At 37.1% G+C, this 19508-nt stretch overlaps 1 protein-coding gene across 1 annotated transcript in view; it reads left to right on the forward strand.

Moving 5' to 3' along the window:
* The first annotated feature begins 245 nt into the window (after positions 1–245).
* LOC139143216 (activin receptor type-1-like) overlaps positions 246–19508 on the forward strand; it is a 48900-nt gene continuing 29637 nt past the window's right edge. The window contains exon 1 of the mRNA XM_070713367.1: positions 246–384. Within this exon, the coding sequence (XP_070569468.1) occupies positions 321–384 (64 nt within the window). The 5' untranslated portion in view covers positions 246–320. The remainder of the gene's footprint in view (positions 385–19508) is intronic.

Below are 19508 nucleotides of genomic sequence, written 5' to 3' on the forward strand. Positions count from 1 at the left end.
AAAAGAAGCATACTATCGCACAGCAAAAAGGGGTTTCGTATTGTACACTCTTATCCACGCAAGGTAGTCACCGGAAACGTAAAAACACTACACTGAATTAATTTCCCGCCTATTGATAAAATCTTTCGTCGAATACAGTAAACTCTTCTCCCTTTTTTAAGTCTCGCCTTTCATCACACTCTGAAGCTTTAATGAGAATTTGCATAGTCTAATTAGATTCAAAATCTCACGTCGTGAACCACAACTGGCCATACGCAATTCCCAGGGGGAGGTTGCCAGAACGGCCTACTTGCATTCATAATGAATCTGTGTAATGGCGGATGAAGATGGCGACGGGCTTGATTACTCTTCTTCTAGTTTTGAGCGTTAAACAAGCGGTTTGGGGTGAGTACTGTCAAAACTTTTCGTTCTTTCAGTGGATGAATACTTCCATGGCCGATTACAAAGCTATGGTACCACGGAATGACCGAACCTTGGACTTGGGCGGGAAATTTACGAGCCAGCTGCGGTCTCATCGAAACGGAGCTCGCTCGACTCCGTTCTTTGACAGAGCAGTTTATCAATTTAGTCCATATATACTACCTCGTTTTGTGTGGACACCGACTGTTTTCGACATAATTTGGCAAATTTCAGGACTTTTTGCGTCTTTTGCGCTTAATTGTGACTTCTACGCATCGGGTGCAAGGTAAAGGGGCACTGTAAACAGCAGAATTTCAGATAGCAAGCTGAATGTATATCACAGCTGCCAGATGCGTCTCAAACGCCATTTGATGGTTGGAACTCGTTTGCCATTGAAAGCCCACTGTCGCATTAGCACAGCGTGTTTTGCGGTGACATTGCCGTTTTCAACAAAATACACGTCAAAAAACTGTCAAAATTACCTAGTGTGTCGTCTGACCTGGCCAATTATAAGGAGAGAATTACTACCATAAAATGTGATTATCACCGGAAACCCGTCTCCGCTAGGTAACACAATTTACGCTATTTTCAAATCTTTGTGCACGCAAGCAGCAAATCTTGTTATGACCTGTAAGGTCACTTCGGCAAACACAGAGAGAAAAAACTGCCACAGAGTGTTAAATTTATTCAGTAAAATTCACAAGAGCTCACGTCGTAGTAGCAGTGTCAACACTTTCCAAGTGGCACTCACTTTGTGCTATGGAAAGCAGGCATCGGAAACCAAAACAATGCCGACTACTGGCCTCAGGTATAAATTAAAAACTTTATTGCCAACAGAACCTGCAAAACACATCTCCAAAAAAACAAGTGCAGTTCTTTCATTCCTACAACGAACAAATTGTGAATGCTTTATTTTAAAATAGCTTCTGTAATCTAAAATTTCCTTTGATAATTCTGATATCCTGCACTGAGGCAACTTACAGTATCCAAAAAACTTTACTGCTAGACTGAGTCTAATGGCCTCTTGAAATATGTAATTCCTCCCCCCTTCTTTTCCCTTTTGACTGCAAGTTTTGAATGAAATGTTTCACGAATTTCCATAACCAATGAATAGAGGTGAATTTGAACTGGATTTTAGAGTATTTAAAATGACGGCTCTTTATTTCATGTTTGTTCCCCACTCAAAGCAGGGTCATTTGGTCACTCTGCCCTCCGGAGAGAAAAGCAAACACAAATAAACATTTCTAAGAAAAGGTGTGAAATGCTCTTGGCCACCGGTGTAGGTCTGATTTCAGATTTTTTTTTACATAAAAGTGAGTTTTGTTCTCTTCCATCCAGTTTCAGACACACAGTATGTATTTCATATATGTTGAGCTTTTGATAGTTTGAGAGCTTTCTATGCGTGTCTATCCTCGGTACCAGTTGATTTCTGTCAGGAAAGTGTCACTAATTTCATTTGCGAGCTCTTAAAAAGGGTTTTCTGGTGATTCTAGCATTGAGAACCATTCCATGTGAAATGACATTTTTTCCAGATTTGAAAAAAATTTGGTTGAATAAATTGCCTTTTCCTTCATGTACACAGGTTAACAAATGTAATAGACACACTTGTATTATGCAAGTGGACACAATGTAAATACCATGGCAACAGCCAATTAGAAAGAGGGAATCTGATGGAGAGGTTCAAAGTTTATGCTGTATGTAACAACTTGGGTTCTAATGGGGACTCAAGAATTGCCATTATTTAAGGTGTCACTCTGCTAGGATTTCACTTCACTCTGAGTGTTTTTAATGATAAAACTGCAGGTTCAGATAATGATCTTGTAATATTACCACCGTCACAGTGTCATTGAAAGCATCAAGGATATCATTATATCAAAAAATGTCTGGAATAAATCTAGTGTGGCCAACTTTAACTGACCTCATCAGACATTAATTTTGCATATCTTGAAAGTGTGTGATGTGATAATGTCATGTGATAATGAACAATGCCAAGACTAATTTATGACATATCTCTACTTCTAAATTGGAAATGGAGTAAGGCTGAAGTCATTGAATTCTTTTTTTGTTTGTCACCCACACAATAAGCGTTTGGAAGTTTTCATGAAAAAGTGCATTTAAAAGAACTTTTCCTCATAGCTTTTCTGCCTACAAATTTTTGTGTACAAACGTTGTAAAATTACTTAAAAACATGTGCATGCTTACAGAGTGTCACATTGTTGTGTAGATTAGGAGACGAAAAAGAAGTCTTTGCTCTGATTCTTGAATGGATGTTCATATTAAATGAAAACAAGTAAGTAAAGTTGCGCATGCAAAATTTTCTCTGTTTGTTTGTAAACAGTTTTGAAAAATGTTTTTGAGTGGATTCAAAACAAAGAATTGAATTGTGCTGGCCTAATTGTAGAGAGCTTATCAAAACTAAAGGGAAATTTCATTTAATTGGAAAAAAATTGATTATCAGTAAATTTGACGATTGATGATAATTTTCCCAGCACTAAAAATTTGTCATATTTCCTAAAGATGCATTGTAACCACCTTTGAAAAATAATGGTATGCCACCCAGGTTACACAGCAGACTTGCAAGAAGTGATTAACAAGTGTTCAATTGATTTTTGAGTATGGATGTGATATGAGTTGTAGGAGTCTAGTTTTCCAAATTTTATTAAAAATTGGTTAAAATTGCAAAGATCCAGCACTTCTCCAGGAAATTAAAATTTTACTGTGATTTTAACCATGCTTAAGAGTTGCATAAAAAATGCAGAGGAATTTGACAGAGACTTTCTGAGTCAGTTAGGATACATCACAAAGTGTGAATTGTCACGTATTTTAATAGGCTATAAAAGCCTTTTAACACATGAAAGATAATCAAATTAGCGATTGAACCATATGATGTCAAATCTATAAGTGAAATTGACAGCAGTAGATGTTCAATTTTAGACTTGTTAATGTAATTTTACTTCCATCAGTGTTGTAATGTTGGCAATGAAAGAGCGCAAATATTCAGGATTAGTCCAGGAATGAAAGTACCGGAATCTCTCAGCTCTGTGCCCCAGCTTTCTAAACCTGTTAGTTTTTAGGACTAGATGTCTGCCATTGAAATGGGCTGTTAAACAGATCTTCGTAACTAAACTTCATCGATCACACTTTTACTGTCTGGTGAAAAGTAGAACACTGAACTGTTAACTTGCCATATTTTTCATGTCAGGTTCCTGAAGCAGTATGTCTGTCTTTTCCAAAGTGTCAACAACTGCAGAATTTGAACAGAGTCAAGAAAATAAAATAAAATCCAAAGTATTACCATCACCTAGTTTCATTCTTATTGTCGTGTGCGCTCTTTTATATTTGCTTTCACATTATCCTCATGTAGTGTAGAGTACATTATATATTTCATTAAATTCAGTTATCACCAAGGAAGCATACTACAGTTTATTGAAATTCTTATATTGTTGTTTTCATTTTCTTTATATGATAGAAAATGTTGATTCACAACCTGAAAGAAAGACAAATGATATATGTAGATATGCTGGTATTCACTGCAATGCAAGTTTTTGAATTTACAATACAAGTTTGGCAGCAAAGTTGATGGTTGGTATTGTAAATGCAAAACTTCTGTTGTAAAAATATGGACATAGCATTGATTCATTAGTAGTTTTTGAAGATTGTGTCAAATCTTGCTTTTTGATTGTCAGTTGTAAGTGTTCTTTGAAATCCCAACAGATTTGAGTCTTGAATCAAGTGTGAACACTTCCAAGTTAGAATAGATCTATTACATACAGATTTCAAAGTAGGTAATCACTACTCGCTGTCTGCCTGCTCAGGGCAGTTAAATTTTTGAACAGTAGGTCAAATTTTACATTACACTGCCCAGATAGCTTAGATGGAAATAAAATTGAATATTGGTACATGGGATGTACAGTATTCAAAATAAATCATTATCAGGGCAGTACTATTTTGCTTTGACAAGCAGTGTTTGAAAGTTACTTGCCTAAAAGTGTCACTGTGGTGCCACTAATGTCTTATTCTGCATAAAGAAAATTAATCAAGATGCATGTTTCAACTGCAAATTAAAAGTAAAGTAATATCTGTTAAATTATACTGTTACAGGTAAAGTGCACCTTTGTGTTTTGTGACAGGCAACATTATTTGGGGTTCTTTTATGATTTAACTTGTGTGGTCCTTGTATATGACTACAATCCTTTGAGCGCCAAAATCATTTTTGTCGTCTTTATAAAATATACCCCGATAACTTTTTTTTAGATTTTTTCCAAAATTTTGATAAAAACTGTAGCCAATAAAGTTTGATGTCCATTTTGTCCAAAATTATCAAAAAGTTTCAGAAAATTCATAAAAATTGGTAAAATGGTGCACTTAAATTTTTTGGGAAAAATTACAGCACACAAAGGGTTAACAAATACGTATTATTGTTGCCTGTCATTGTACCAGCAACCGTACAAACCACACTTGTGTTGTAATATTGATATATTTACTCTCCTATGCTAGATTTTATGATCCCAGTTTATATGCAAAGTCACTAATTTTGCAAGAAATGTGCACAAACATTTTGTGTGACATTGATCTTATCCAATGGTATGCACTGTGTGGGGGAAATAAGTGAGCTTACGTTATAAAGAAAGACATTGATTTTTACTTAGGCTTTGTTCAAAGCCTGCAGACAACAGACGTCAAAAGAAATGCTGAAGAATAGACAAGTAAACACCGTGCATGATCATCTAATAATTTCTGTTGGGATAAATACGTTTTCATGGCACTTTTGGAGCATTTGTGTTTGGTGTTCACCTTGACGGACAACACAGTGACTAAAGTTGCCGTGGGACAGTTCAGTAATTGGTGATATAGCTGGAAAATGCAAGTAATCCTCATTAGTGTCCAACTGCCTTAAAATGTTTTCATGCATTTAAAAAAACACTACAATTATCAGATTGTTGTCTAGTACTCCTATTCTGTGAAGTCAGCCAGTCGATTTAACCAATTAGTGATCACCGGGATAAAGCAGTGACAGCTTTCATGGTCAGTTAGTAACATGGAAAAATTAATTTTGACAAGATTAGCATAACGCAGGGGGATTTGAGAAGCCCTGTGTTATTCTATGCTCAGACTTTTATCTCTGCTTGTTTGTGCATTTAGAAAAGTTGTTAGGTGTTCTTTGTTGTGGCTATTTAGTGAGGTGCTAATTACCATGAAGACAATCACTGTTTATCACACCAAGTGACGTCCAAATTAACAGCATTCTTCACTTCCAGTTACCGACAATGTGGTTTGAATTAAAATTTGAACCAATGGACTGTGCAAAACCCAAGGAGTGTGAAAAGTTCATGATCTTGTTGACCCTCTTTAAATTCATGAAATGTTATATGTATTTGGCATGAACATACTCATGCTATTGGTGAAGCTTTATCCACCTTAACAAAGCAATGGTACTTTATTAGCAAGTGTCACAACATCCCGCCTTTAATGGAAATATTTTCTGTGAATTTTAAATTAAATGTGTGCTCATTTTTGAGCAATAACTCTGACACAGGTTTTATTAATATCAACAAGGAATACCAGCATTGGAATAACCAACTTATTTTTGAATGGAAAAATTTGATACTTGAACACTTATAAATTTCTAATTAGCTAAATCATGTAATGTCTGTTTATAATTCCACAGTCCATCATAAGCCTCTTTGCATGCCAGCTGATTATCTCAAAAATTGGGAAAATTGGTTGATTTTCATTTCTAGAAATGTTGAACTTTGAAAGAAAAAGAAGGGCCAGAATTTTATCCAAGTCTATCACCAATTCTGTTGTTTCTATGACAACAAGGTTGGGTCACTTTTGATGGGAAATGAAGTGAAAGCTTTAATTGCCTCGGAAAGGATTTCTCACAATTAACCAAATATTGTCTTATGAGAACGTCTGCATTGTTCCCACTCTGTTTTGCATATTAAAGTGACTTTTAGAAGAAGACAGGTCATCCCAGTATTTTTTCTTTGCAGAAGACAATTATTGCAGCTAGCCGTAAAATCCACAGTGATTACACACACACCCTTTAACTTTGTGCCAGTGTTCAAAGCAACTCTTGTGTTGCTAATTCGTGAGATTGATTTAGGGAAGCAAAGCCTATTTATGCCAAGATGACTTATGCACAATTGCTCTACCAAGGGACATGTTGAAGGAACCATGGTCTATCACAGAACACTGGTAGTTTTATTGTCTCGTTAGCATGTATAGCTATCTACTTTTATGATGTCAAATGGAAGAGAAATAAACCTTTCATTCCAGGATAGTGTCTGTAGTTTAGCTTTCATCTTTTAAAAGCAAGGTAGTTCATTATCGATTTTCACAAATTCTTTATTTATCAGTGTACATCCATGATATAAGTAAATTTACTTGACGCAGTGTATCTTGAGTAAAGCTGGAAGCCTCACAGTTACCGGTGGTGTGTGTGGTTTGTACATAACCAGTTCTGTATACTTTAAGGATAGCAGATGCTCTTTCATTTTTTGAAGAGAAGTTGGACAAAGCTGTCAGACTTTCTTTCAAAGACACTTTCGAAACACAACAAATTTTTGTGTTTGAGAATACCCGGTGGCGCAGGGAAAATGTCTGGAGAATCTATGTACAATTTGAAACAAATGTCTGTGCTTTTAAATTTAGCTGCTGCTAAGTTATTACTGAAGATGTCTGCTGCTTCTACTAACCATCTAGAAGATTGATGAATCTCTAGTTGTGCGAGTTCTTGAGGAGGGAGATACATTTGAGTTGGAAAGCAGAGAGGTAGAAAGAGTGGACTGACTCAGATGTTCTCAACAATGCTATGTTTACACACTAAGGAGGCAGCCTTCACTTCACACATTTGTGCAATCTCCATTGACCATGTACTGTTCAAACATGCATACTGTCAGAACAGCATGATGCATTTGTGTCAGCACATTGTAGACATGAAAATGTGCCAGCAATGCTCACACGCTGTGTCTGCAGACATTTCATGTCTGTTTTAATTTTCTTGTACTTACTAAATTGTAACCAAGGAGTCTGTGTTGTCACTGCGATTCTTGATTATATAAGAGTTTTGCGATATTGTCTATTCAGGTGGCTATGACGACTTTTTGAAAAAGTCCCTAAGAGAGTTAGACTCAGCTGTAATCGAAAATAAAAGGAAAAAAAAGTTTGTCATTATATCAGTGTCTGATTTCAAAGGAAGTCTGCTAATGCTAATGTACAGCAGCATCTGTCTCAACTGTGTAATCTATTTGTGTAGGCATATCTATCACACAGTGAAACCACATGAGGCTGAATATTTTTATGGCTTTGTATGCCCCACAAGCTATGTTTTAGACAGCCAGAACAAGGTTATGATGGCCTTAAAAGTACATTTCTGAAAGATTTGGTTTTTTAATTTCAGTTGCTACAAGAAAACCAAAGATGTTTAGTTTTTGCTACCTTTCATTACCTCAACAAATTTGTAGAAGTGCTCTTTAATGGGTATACATAAACAGTCTGAACAAGTGCCACTCCTCGGACAATTAACATTTTGCCTTGAACTTGATAAGGTTACACCAGTCAAACAAAACTTGTAGCACTAACAGTTTGTTCATTCATATGACAAGGCTTCAGTTACATACCCAATAAACTAGCATACTTTAGCCAGCTACACATGGCAATGTGACAGGGGTTTAGCCAGCTACACATGGCAATGTGACAGGGGTTTAGCCAGCTACACATAGCAATGTGACAGGGGTTTAGCCAGCTACACATGGCATTGTGACAGGGGTTTAGCCAGCTACACATGGCAATGTGACAGGGGTTTAGCCAGCTACACATGGCAGGCAATGTGACAGGGGTTCAGCCATCTACACATGGCAATGTGACAGGGGTTTAGCCAGCTACACATGGCAATGTGACAGGGGTTTAGCCAGCTACACATGGCAATATGACAGGGGTTTAGCCAGTTACACATGGCATTGTGACAGGGGTTTATATAGCTACACATGGCAATGTGACAGGGGTTTAGCCAGTTACACATGGCATTGTGACAGGGGTTTAGCCAGGTACACATGGCAATGTGACAGCAGTTTAGCCAGTCCTATACCCATGGAAATGTGACAAGCGTTTAGCGAGCTACACATGGCAGGCAATGTTACAGGGGTTTAGCCAGCTACACATGGCAATGTGACAGGGGTTTAGCCAGCTACACATGGCAACGTGACAAGGGTTTAGCCAGCTACACATGGCAGGCGATGTAACAGGGGTTTAGCCAGTCTCTATAGATAGCAACGTGACATCGGTTTAGCCAGCTACACATGGCAATGTGACAGCAGTTTTGCCAGTCCTATACCCATGGAAATGTGACTAGGGTTAAGCCAGCTACACATGGCAGGCAATGTTACAGGGGTGTAGCCAAGTACACATGGCAGGCAATGTTACAGGTGTTTAGCCAGTCATTCTATGTAATATGACAGGGGTTTAGTCAGTCTCTATAGATCGTAATGTGACGGGGGTTTAGCCAGTCTGTATGCATGGCAGTGTGACAGAGGTTTAGCCAGTCTCTGTAGATGGCTGTGTGATAAGGGGTTCAGCCAATCTCTATACTAGATGGCAATGTGACAGGGGTTCAGCCAGCTACACACGGCAGGCAATGTGACAGGGGTTCAGCCAGCTACACACGGCAGGCAATGTGACAGGGGTTCAGCCAGCTACACATGGCAGGCAATGTGACAGGGGTTCAGCCAGTCTCTATAGATGGCAGTGTGACAGGGGTTTAGCCAGTCTATACACCCATGGCAGTGTGACAGGGTTTAAAGTCCTGTATTTATATTTCGCTCAATAAGTGTACTTATATTAATTTCATTCACTGAGTATACGTATTCTTCATGAGATGTAAACTGTACTACCGGTAGTGTTTGGAGTTGAAGCATTCCAATTCATGCGGTCTGAGCAAAGAAACCACAGTCCAGACCTTGAAAGAGTGGATTGACTCACCTCAAACTTGTCAGAACTATGAGCATTTTAGCAAACATTACTACAAACATAGTGAAGTGTTGGTATGACAGACCAGTGACAGATGTCAGCATACCGTGTACTGGATAGCTCTTCATGAATCCAAGCATCTAACAAGTACACCAGAGTGTTAAAAAACTCTTGTAAATGTTTAATCACTAAGTAAATTTTTAAGAGCATCACAGCCGTGCAATGATATACACCGCTCAGACAGATTTAATCTAGTCAGATGAAAATAAAACTCTACGAATAATTCCCATTATCTTTTGGTCTTCAAATATTTTGTTAGTAAAACGGAATACTGTAAAATTGGTAAAACTAAAAGAATAAATGAAAACACAATGAAAGCGAGCGACAAATGTTCAGATTTTGTAGGTACTGCTGAAATACATCCGAGCAGCAGGGTTCTAACTGGAAGTCATCTGGATAACTATAATTGCAATATTATTAAAGTGGATTGGATTTCATTGGCAGCATGTCAGAAGTAGATCACACATACACACGTGATCTGAAAAAGAACTGTTTGATGTCTGGGAGGTATTATTCACAGACACTACAGAAATAGTTTGTTTGTCTTTGGTGCACCAGTGAAATATACAACAGTACATTGGCAACCTGTATTCAATGTTTTTCAATGTAAAATCCCAGTAACCTTGATTTTGACGACATTTTAACAGCTTTTTTTTACCGTGTATCAACCACACATTCTTTGTGTAGTCTCTGAAACATGTTGAAGCATCGGGTAGTTGCCTTGCAAATAAACTACATGTGTTTTTTGTGATGTTTCGTTATTATTGACAAATGAATTTCAGTTCAAACAGAAATTCAATAAATTCAGCATTTAACAATAAGATAAGAATAAACATAATGATTGTACAGATCATATTGACAAGCCAAAATAGGGTTTGCCCATGCTGTATGGAGTAGACCAAAAAGACTGAAGATTGTACCGGTAAATATCGTAGCGAAAATGGATAAAAAGTGTTTTAGAGTTACAGGTAGTGAATCTTGAAAGGTAAATAGCAGATAAGCCAGAAGAGAAAATGCCACAAAAATATGGTCAACCTTTGTGCTTTTCAAGGCATGACCTGCAGCATTTGGTTTTGATAAAAATCAATTGAAGCCCCATTGCCCTTGGAATAAGGTTAATCAGCATGATTTATAGCCAGTTAATAGTTTCAAATGGCCAGAAATTTTTGCTGACCATTTTTGAACGTAACTTATATGAAAATGGATCCAAATTTGTTCAATGCATTGTTTGGTAGAATTGTTGTGGCATGTAATGTAGGAACTGGTTCCGGACGATATCCAGTGGTTTTCCGATTGCTGGACAACGGATTAGAGATCACCCTGTCCTGTAACTCAGCACGCAGGTCAAGAGCTTTATTTGTAGAATTCTCCACACATGAAAACAGACAGCTATGCAAAACTCTCAGAGGGACAATATGGAGCTCTATAAGTAAAGGGCGAAGTGCCTACTTTGTTAAAGTTTGCTGTGATTGCACGGGGGATTTGTAAGGCAACACCATTCCTGTATTCATTGTGGCCAATGAGGTACGCTATTTCCCAGTGCATGGAAAGTTGAATACTGTATAACAATACACATCCTGTGGGATGTGGAGTGGCCCAACCTGAGAGAACCAGACAATGACTTTGTCACCAGTAGTACCAGTATTAGCCATTATCCTGCCTTGGCTCTCCTCAGTCCGTAAAAAGCCGTATTGACCCCATAGCTGTACATATATTTTCACCTATTTGACGTGGTATCAGTATGTTATATAGGGTTGGTAGAAATCAGGTGTACAGGATTGGTTTTCTGGTGCCTTTCCATGTTCAAATCTTTGTTAAAATGAAACATACAAGACATATTATAAATCACTGGTTTAACCAATCTGTGCTGATGGTGACACATGAACTTGGCAAGATAAGAGTTCCATGTATTGAACATTTCTCAATATTTATCTGGCAAGATGAAGCAACCAATCTGCCATGGCAAAAGTTTGGATCATTTACTTGTATTGTGTGTAAATTTTGTTACTCAGTTGAATTTGAAGGAATTCTCTGATAGCTCAATCAATCAGTCAATTTCCTGACTGAAGTTACAAGCAGGCAAATATGACCTATCCAGAAAGTTAAGCTGTTCATACATACATTTGTGCGAAAATTCTGGTGCCCAAAGCAAGTGGGAAGATTAAGTTCTGTACAAGAAAATGGATGTGACAAGATAGTTCAGTTGCGTTGATATTCAGGCATAAATGAACAAATAAATAGCCTTTGATTGTTTGAAAAAGTGACCGAAATTTGAAAATTATTTGTATGTCTCCTTAGATATTGAGTGTTGGTAACTCAGTCTACTTTCAAGTCAAGGCACGCTGCTAAATATCAGCTGGCTGTTAATATTTTGAGTACTACTGGTAATTTTGATATTTTTTTGTGACTGTGAAAAAAGAATACTTAGGGGTAACAACTACTGAAGTCATGGTCCAGACATTAGCTTTGTCCCAAACTTTTATTTTTCATCACCATATTGTTGAACTATTAGTGAATAACCTTGAATTTGTAGATCAGCATGTTGGTTGAGATAGAGAAACAAACACGCTGTGACAGGGAAGTCAGCTTAAATCAGTAAATTTGAAAAAGGTACTGGATATTTGATTGCTAACAGGTTACAGACATATTTGAATAATAGCACCCTGTTATGATTTTTCTCAGTGTTGCTGAACCAACAGATCCAACACTACATCAGCATTACTTGTGATGTTGTGTAGCCCAAGGAGACAGCTAGTCCGTGTTTATTTTGAAATACAAAGAACAGAACGTGCTGCACACCCCTAATTCTCGCATATTCTTCACAATGTGTTTATATTTTGTGACAAATTCCTTCTTCATAGAAAAACTTCCATTCGATGAATTTATTTTTAGTAGAACCACCACAGTGCGAAAACCCAGCTTTTCTTGGTGCATGCTTACTGTTGCATGATGGGTAATGGAAAACCTCTCGGCTGACATTTGCTATAGGGGCTGTGGATAACTAAAACCCGTGCCTGTCATGTGAATATCATTTCTTATATAAGTTGGAGGAGGATTAGTGCTATTTCAATAATCATTGGGAAATCTTTGCATGACATCATGCCATTATTATGAATGGAAACCTTGTATCTACATGATACCTGAACACTAGGAATGTTTTATTTTGAAACGTTGATTGTTCAAATACCTGTTGGCAGTTTACATTTCTCACAACCAATTTCACCAATTTATTGCTTTTTTCTTGAAGTCCAAATCATAATATAATTTTATTGTTGTAGATATGTTCATCCATACTTTGTTATAGGAGGGGGATTGAGGTCAAACGCAATGAGGTAACTTTGCCATGCATGTGTTTTGATTATCCACGATCCCTTAGGGAACGGTGTTGTTGTTCAGCTCCCTTTGATGGCTTAGCTTTCTACTACAAAGGTAGACATCTTCCAGATAGGGATATGTCCAAATATTTTATATCATCCAGAGATGAATAGAGCCGATAACGGCAGTTTCTGGTAATTATGCTATTAGAGGCATATAAAATGAAGCAGTTAAGAGGGCTTCGAACTCATAAAATTTATCACCAGACGAAAGCGATTCTCCAAGGCGTGTTCTTAAAAGCAGCGCTCTTTGAAGAAATCCATCCTGAAGATAAATTTATGAACAGGAGGCGAATTAAAAGGAGCTACTGGTGAAATCTGGTGAAAGACATCCATGCAAGATTCAGTTTGTTGTAAAAAATGTTTACACAAGGGAGAGATTATGACTGAAAATTGATTGCTATTGTGTAATATTTGATTTGTAAAATGTCAATCTGTTAGAATACACAGTATTTCATTGTGTGTTTACTTTAGCATGTTGTAATTTGCAAAATTTTCCCATTGTAAAGACTTCACAGGAAATTCTGCAAAATTAAATAGAGTGAGTACATTGAAATGCTGAAAATTAATTTGTATTATGTAATATTTATTTTCACAGACAATCATTTTACAGTGAATCAACAGTCTGCTGCTTGATATCAAATGGCTTTGTCATATTCTATCCCAAAATTAAATTTGTCAATGTCAAACATTCATCAATAATGTCGCAGTTGTAGAAAATCAACTTTTGAAACGAATTCAGTGGTGAGGTTTAAAGTTCAAATGTTCAGGGCAAAAGGGCAATGTCTCCAACGCTGGCATTGGTTTGAGGTTCGGCAAAAATCAGTAGTCATGTCCGTTCCTCGGAGATATCATGGATATTGCTGAAAGGAATTCCCCGTTGTGTCATCAAAACACAAGTTATCCATGGAGAAGAATTGTTTGTGGCTGATTGTAAGTCAGCATTCACAAGGCTGCAGAATGAGTTCTAATAGAAAGTGTACCCCGATGGCTCCTTCTTAGAATGAGAAAAAAAGGCAGAATCCGTGACTGCATGCAAACCATTTGTGTACGGAATTTCTGCCTGGACAGTTTCAGCAGGTCTGGAAGCCATTAATGGCTGGCACCCAAATGCTGCCCACACGTACGACTCGGAAAAAGTCACGTTCGTCTGGGGTTAGTGATACATAAAACTTATAAGGTGACTGCAGATGGACAACACATGCTGTGTCAAAATGTCAACCAAGATACATCTTGCAAAATTGATTTTAACCGGTTTCATCACCTCCTGTCCCACAAACCTCAGAATATCCGCAATATCAACCCCCCCCCCCCTGGATTCTTATGGTAATTGTGCATTTGTTATGGAAACCTAAATAGTTCGGTTTTCTTTTCATATGCAAATCTTTGACCACCTAGCAAGTATAAAGTCCCTGATAGATGGCTTGTGACCTTCTAGGGGAGTAAGTAACAAATACTTGTCGCTAGAGAACACCAACCAGTGTTTAGGGAAGGGTTTTTTCAGGTAACTGTCACCAGTGAATGACTTTTCTGAACAGTAAAGAAAGCTTCTCTTTGTTCAAAGTAAGATCTGTCTCTGACTTGCTTTGTGCCATTATCTTCATCAGCCAGTTCCATTCAGTTCAAACCATTTGTCTGTGTAAGAAAACAACTGTGCATTCACCACCGAGCCACATATCATTTCAGTTGAGGCGTACTGGGGGAAATTTTGATAGAATAAGTTTGTGGATAGTTCACTGTCCTGAAACAAGCAAGGAAATAATTTATACTAATTGATTATGATGTAATCAAGGGAAATTTAAGAAGAAGTGTTTGTATGTGAGTGGACAGATTAGCTATTCCTGACACTCATTTGGCCAGATAGCCGGTTGGGCCATCAAATTAGTGGCCATCAATGAGTGAAATGAGTCAACAGAAGTTGGTTTGTCACCGTTGACATGCTGAGCAATCTAAGTGCATAGCTTCATTTTACTTGCATGTTAGCAACAGATGACATTTCCTGCAGACAAAATATCAAGATTTTTATTCACTGTACAGATAGGATGAATAGCTAGAAAACTTACAAGTTAGTCAGTGAGCCACGACACCAGACTTCATCATCTTAACGTCACAAATCGACAGTACATCTGATGGACAGAGAGACAGAAAGATCTTTTAAATTATGAAATACTTCCCAATACACTCCATGGAATATAAACTTTGCCAATGTGGATTTGCGATACAAATTAGAATATTGTTGCTCCTTGCTGATACTTTTAATCCATCCAAAATTTCCATCTTTAGCAGTCCAAATTTACATGAATGTTGTACCAAGTTTGATGAAATGGGATATCAGGAAGAATAAATGATGTATAACTATCTTGTATTGTTTCTGCCCATTGTGTAATCCTGGTTATTGCCATGGTAACAGCTAGATATCATTTGTGTTGTATTTCAGTGTCTGGAGAATGTGGTCAGTTTGGTGTGAAAGATGTCAAATGTTTCTCAAGTTGATATCAAATCATCAAACATGAAGCATATTGGACATATTACTAAGAGTAGACTGTGTATGTACATTTAGACTTTCAAAAAATGACAAACAATCCTGCCAGAAATCTCCAAATTGAAGGATTCCTAAATCTGTGTGGAGCAACTTGATGGAAATAACAGAATTGAAGAGCTCTTCGGTTTTTCAACTCTATAAACTTGATTCATATGCTCATAATCTCTTTTTTCATTACACTGTCAGCCCACAGCAAACCTGCAGCTGTTGTCTCCAAAATCATGATAAAAAATTGATAAAATTCACCTAGGGCTATCCAGTTACATATGATAGTTCTTTTGTACTTATCACAGTGGTCATGCAAGCAAATATGAATCAATTTGATTGAAGTTAGATGTTCTTTTTACTTTCTTATGCCTGTACAGTGCTCCTGCTGTATGTCAGAAAAGATATGCAAATGAGTTTTCAACCTTTGCCTTATTAGGAATGTATCCAGTATGAAATTGCCACAGTTTATTTACACAGTTGCCACATTGTGACAGACTTATGAAATTGTCATAGTTTATTTACACAGTTGCCACATTGTGACAGACTTGTAAATATCACACTCTCAGCCATTAGCAGAATTGTCAGGAGATTTTTCTTTGACAAAGCATATCACTATCAAGTTAGTGTCATGTCTTTTATCAGATGATCAACAGTTGAATCCCAACAGATGTGCTTCTCACCACTTCAATATTATTTTACTTCTTCCATTTCAAAAAATTTTTGCAGTGCATGGCCTGAAGATAATAAGATGGATGTCACAAAACAAAACCCATTAATCTACATCAATCTAAAATCTGTCATGCAGGTAGAATGCGCCTCGGGGACAAATATTGTGACTCCTAAACTTTTACAAAAAATTTTTGGTCTACTACTTATGGGGGCTCATTTTGAAGCTTAAGAGGTAAATAAAGTTTTTACTAGCTTGTTTTTGTGAAAATCAAGAAAGTGTGTTTTTATCACATGGGTTAAAATGGTGGCCACTTTGAATTTCAAGTGGTGGTAAAAATTTGGTAATTTATTTCTCTAGTACCAACTACAGTGACCCCTGATTTTTACTCTTGATTTCAAAAGCAAATGGTTTAAAGTTTCCTCAAGGAAAATTTTGGCAAAACTTTAAACCACTGTGGGGTGATGATACACAAGAAAAATGTTATTCAGGTAGACAAGGTGTCACAAAATTGGTGAAATAATAAGATGGCCATAGTGTTTTTAATTCTGTGGCTGATTATACCATTTTAATGTGAAAGTTTTCCCAATAAAATGTGAGAAGAGGAGTTTTGGAAAATAGTGGATTCACGCACACTGATACAAAGCCATCGACTGAGAAGACAGTTCTTTGTTAACTCAGCAACATGACACAACAAATGGATGTACACAATGCATGGGTTTCTGGATTTATGCACGTACATGTGAAAATAATGTATTGACACAAAACCAACAGACATCTGTCCAGCGCGTATCTGTCTGGAAACGGCAAATCAACATAAAATACTCCTGACCTAAGTCGAGTTGCATCATTCTGATGTATGAAGACCTTAGTCCACCATGGATGTAGATTACGTGTTTGTTATACCATAAACACAAAATGAATACATGAGTATTCTCCACTCTGTAAAGGTTATATCCCAGCTGTTGCACTCGTGGCAGCCAATTCAACTATACAGTTCAAAAAGTCCATATCAGAGATATCACTGTAGGTGAAATTTTGCATGAAACTTTGCACAATATCCCATGACAGAAAACGTTGAACTCTGTGACACATTTTCTTAAAGCAACAGAAGATATCTTCAAGGGAAGACATCAGCTGTAGGGTACATGTACGGTAAGTCTAGAACATTTACCTGTCACTGCCCTTGGATCTCCCTCCATGAATATTCAAGAAGGAAAAGTCATACAGAGTCATATTTTGTTCACGTATTTCATTACATCGCATGTCATTTTGTAGTTATAGACTTGCATCTGTAGGTGTATTTACCAGTGACGGTGAAAAGCATACCGAAATTCACAAGAGTATGATAATTGATCAATAAACACAAGATGAAAAGATCTCATAGTCAGAGCTGGTCTGTGATTTGAGATTTTTATCTATGCTTCACAACTACTTGGACTCAATATTGTTGTATCTAAAGGCAACGTTGCTGTTTAAGAAACAAGCAAGTCTGGAATTCTCTTAGTGGTGAATGTAGGATATTTGTGAATGCATGTAGAGACATGTGCACTGGGTTTGATGTGTGTCAAGTGTTGTAAGGGCAAGTGTGTCGTAACAAACTGATGTTGCGTGGTCATCATGTTCTGTACATGGTTTGTTTCTAGAAATTTCACTTTCAAAAAATTTCAACTTTCTCCAAAGGTTGATTCGAAGTGATTTAACAGTCCCATCTTACTTGTAATATTGGAAAGCAAAGGTTTTTACAAAAATGTGGAGAAGACGTCTGATATTAAGGTTACAGGAATAACGAAATCAGTTCATTTGACATGTGACACTCAAATTGAAACTAAACAACTATCATGGTAAAGACCAGACAACAAGCTGCAGCAATAATGACAGGTTGATGAAGGCAAATTTTTTCAAAATTTCAATAATCAGAAACAAATGTCATGTGTAAATTGCTCTATTGAGTAGAAAGTCTTCAATGACAACCAGCAGTGGTTTGTAGCCCACACTGACAGTCTTCAATGACAACCAGCAGTGGTTTGTAGCCCACACTGACAGTCTTCAATGACAACCAGCAGTGGTTTGTAACCTACACTGACAGTCTTCAATGACAACCAGCAGTGTTTTGTAGCCCATACTGACAGTCTTCAATGACAACCAGCTGTGTTTTGTAACCTACACTGACAGTCTTCAATGACAACCAGCAGTGGTTTGTAGCCTACACTGACAGTCTTCAATGACAACCAGCAGTGGTTTGTAGCCTACACTGACAGTCTTCAATGACAACCAGCTGTGTTTTGTAACCTACACTGACAATCTTCAATGACAACCAGCAGTGGTTTGTAGCCAACACTGACAGTCTTCAATGACAACCAGCAGTGTTTTGTAGCCCACACTGAAGATATTAAGCTTTATAAAGATAAAGAACTTACAAATACATAAACTGTATAGCTTAACTAAACAAAGTTTTCATATTTGTTCATACTTTACTTAAGGAAAGTTTTTGCTACTTTTGTGTTTAACTTTTAATATTTCTGCTTTGCCTGTAAGATATAAAATTTTAAGTCGGCAAAATTCTTGACATGTGGTTTACTGTGTCGTGCATTTTAGCAGACCTAAAAATCTGCCCAGAAACAGTTGTATTAGTTGCTGAGTTTAGGTAACTAACAAACCACAGATAATGACTAGAGGGTAAAAATTGTACAGATGTTATGTCAGATGGTGGAATATATTCTCTATAGGGGCAAGGTATTGAGAACAATATTTAATGAACAGTGGAATATGCTGTCATTTATACATCCATTATTACTAGCAGGGTGGAGACCTGTTGGAAAATAAAACTCACCAGGTCTTGTGTTGTGGAAATTCATCCCTCAGTTTTCTAAATTGTTTCAGTTAAAAACAAAGTCAATCTAGGTCCCCCTGAAAATTTTATATCCTAGTGATACAGCAGGATACAAATTGCTAAGCAACCATTGTTGCTAGGGGGAATGTATAATGTACATGGAAATATGAAATTTTTAAATTGAAATGTAAAGACTAGATAATGCTAAGCGTACAGATAAGCTGCTGGTCACTGTAGAGAGTCTTACATCATTACAATGCAGTGAGTCTGGTATAATTTCATCAACTTCCAATTTAGTCAAAAATGTGATTTTAATACACTAGACTTTTTTCTGTTTTCCTGAGAATGGATTTGAACAGCTGTTTTCATAAACTGCGTTTTGGAATGCAAAACATTAGCATTGTGAGTTCCGTCAAAATTTTGACAGATTTTACACCAAATCTCAAAAACCATGGATACTTTTCAGCAATTGATTCTTGTCCATCATTTTTAATGTGGTGTATAAAATCGTACCGAAGCTCATGCAAAAAGAACCAACACTGACCAATTTTGAATTGAAGACTTACAAAGTTTATGAGCACAAATGTGGACTTATTAAGGACGATGAAAATTCTGTTTTGAATTTTCAATCATAGCAAGTAGGTGTACACTGAATCCATGTATCACCCCAAATAC

Source organism: Ptychodera flava, chromosome 11 (assembly GCF_041260155.1).
Source record: "Ptychodera flava strain L36383 chromosome 11, AS_Pfla_20210202, whole genome shotgun sequence".
In the NCBI taxonomy this organism is placed as follows: Eukaryota; Metazoa; Hemichordata; class Enteropneusta; family Ptychoderidae; genus Ptychodera; species Ptychodera flava.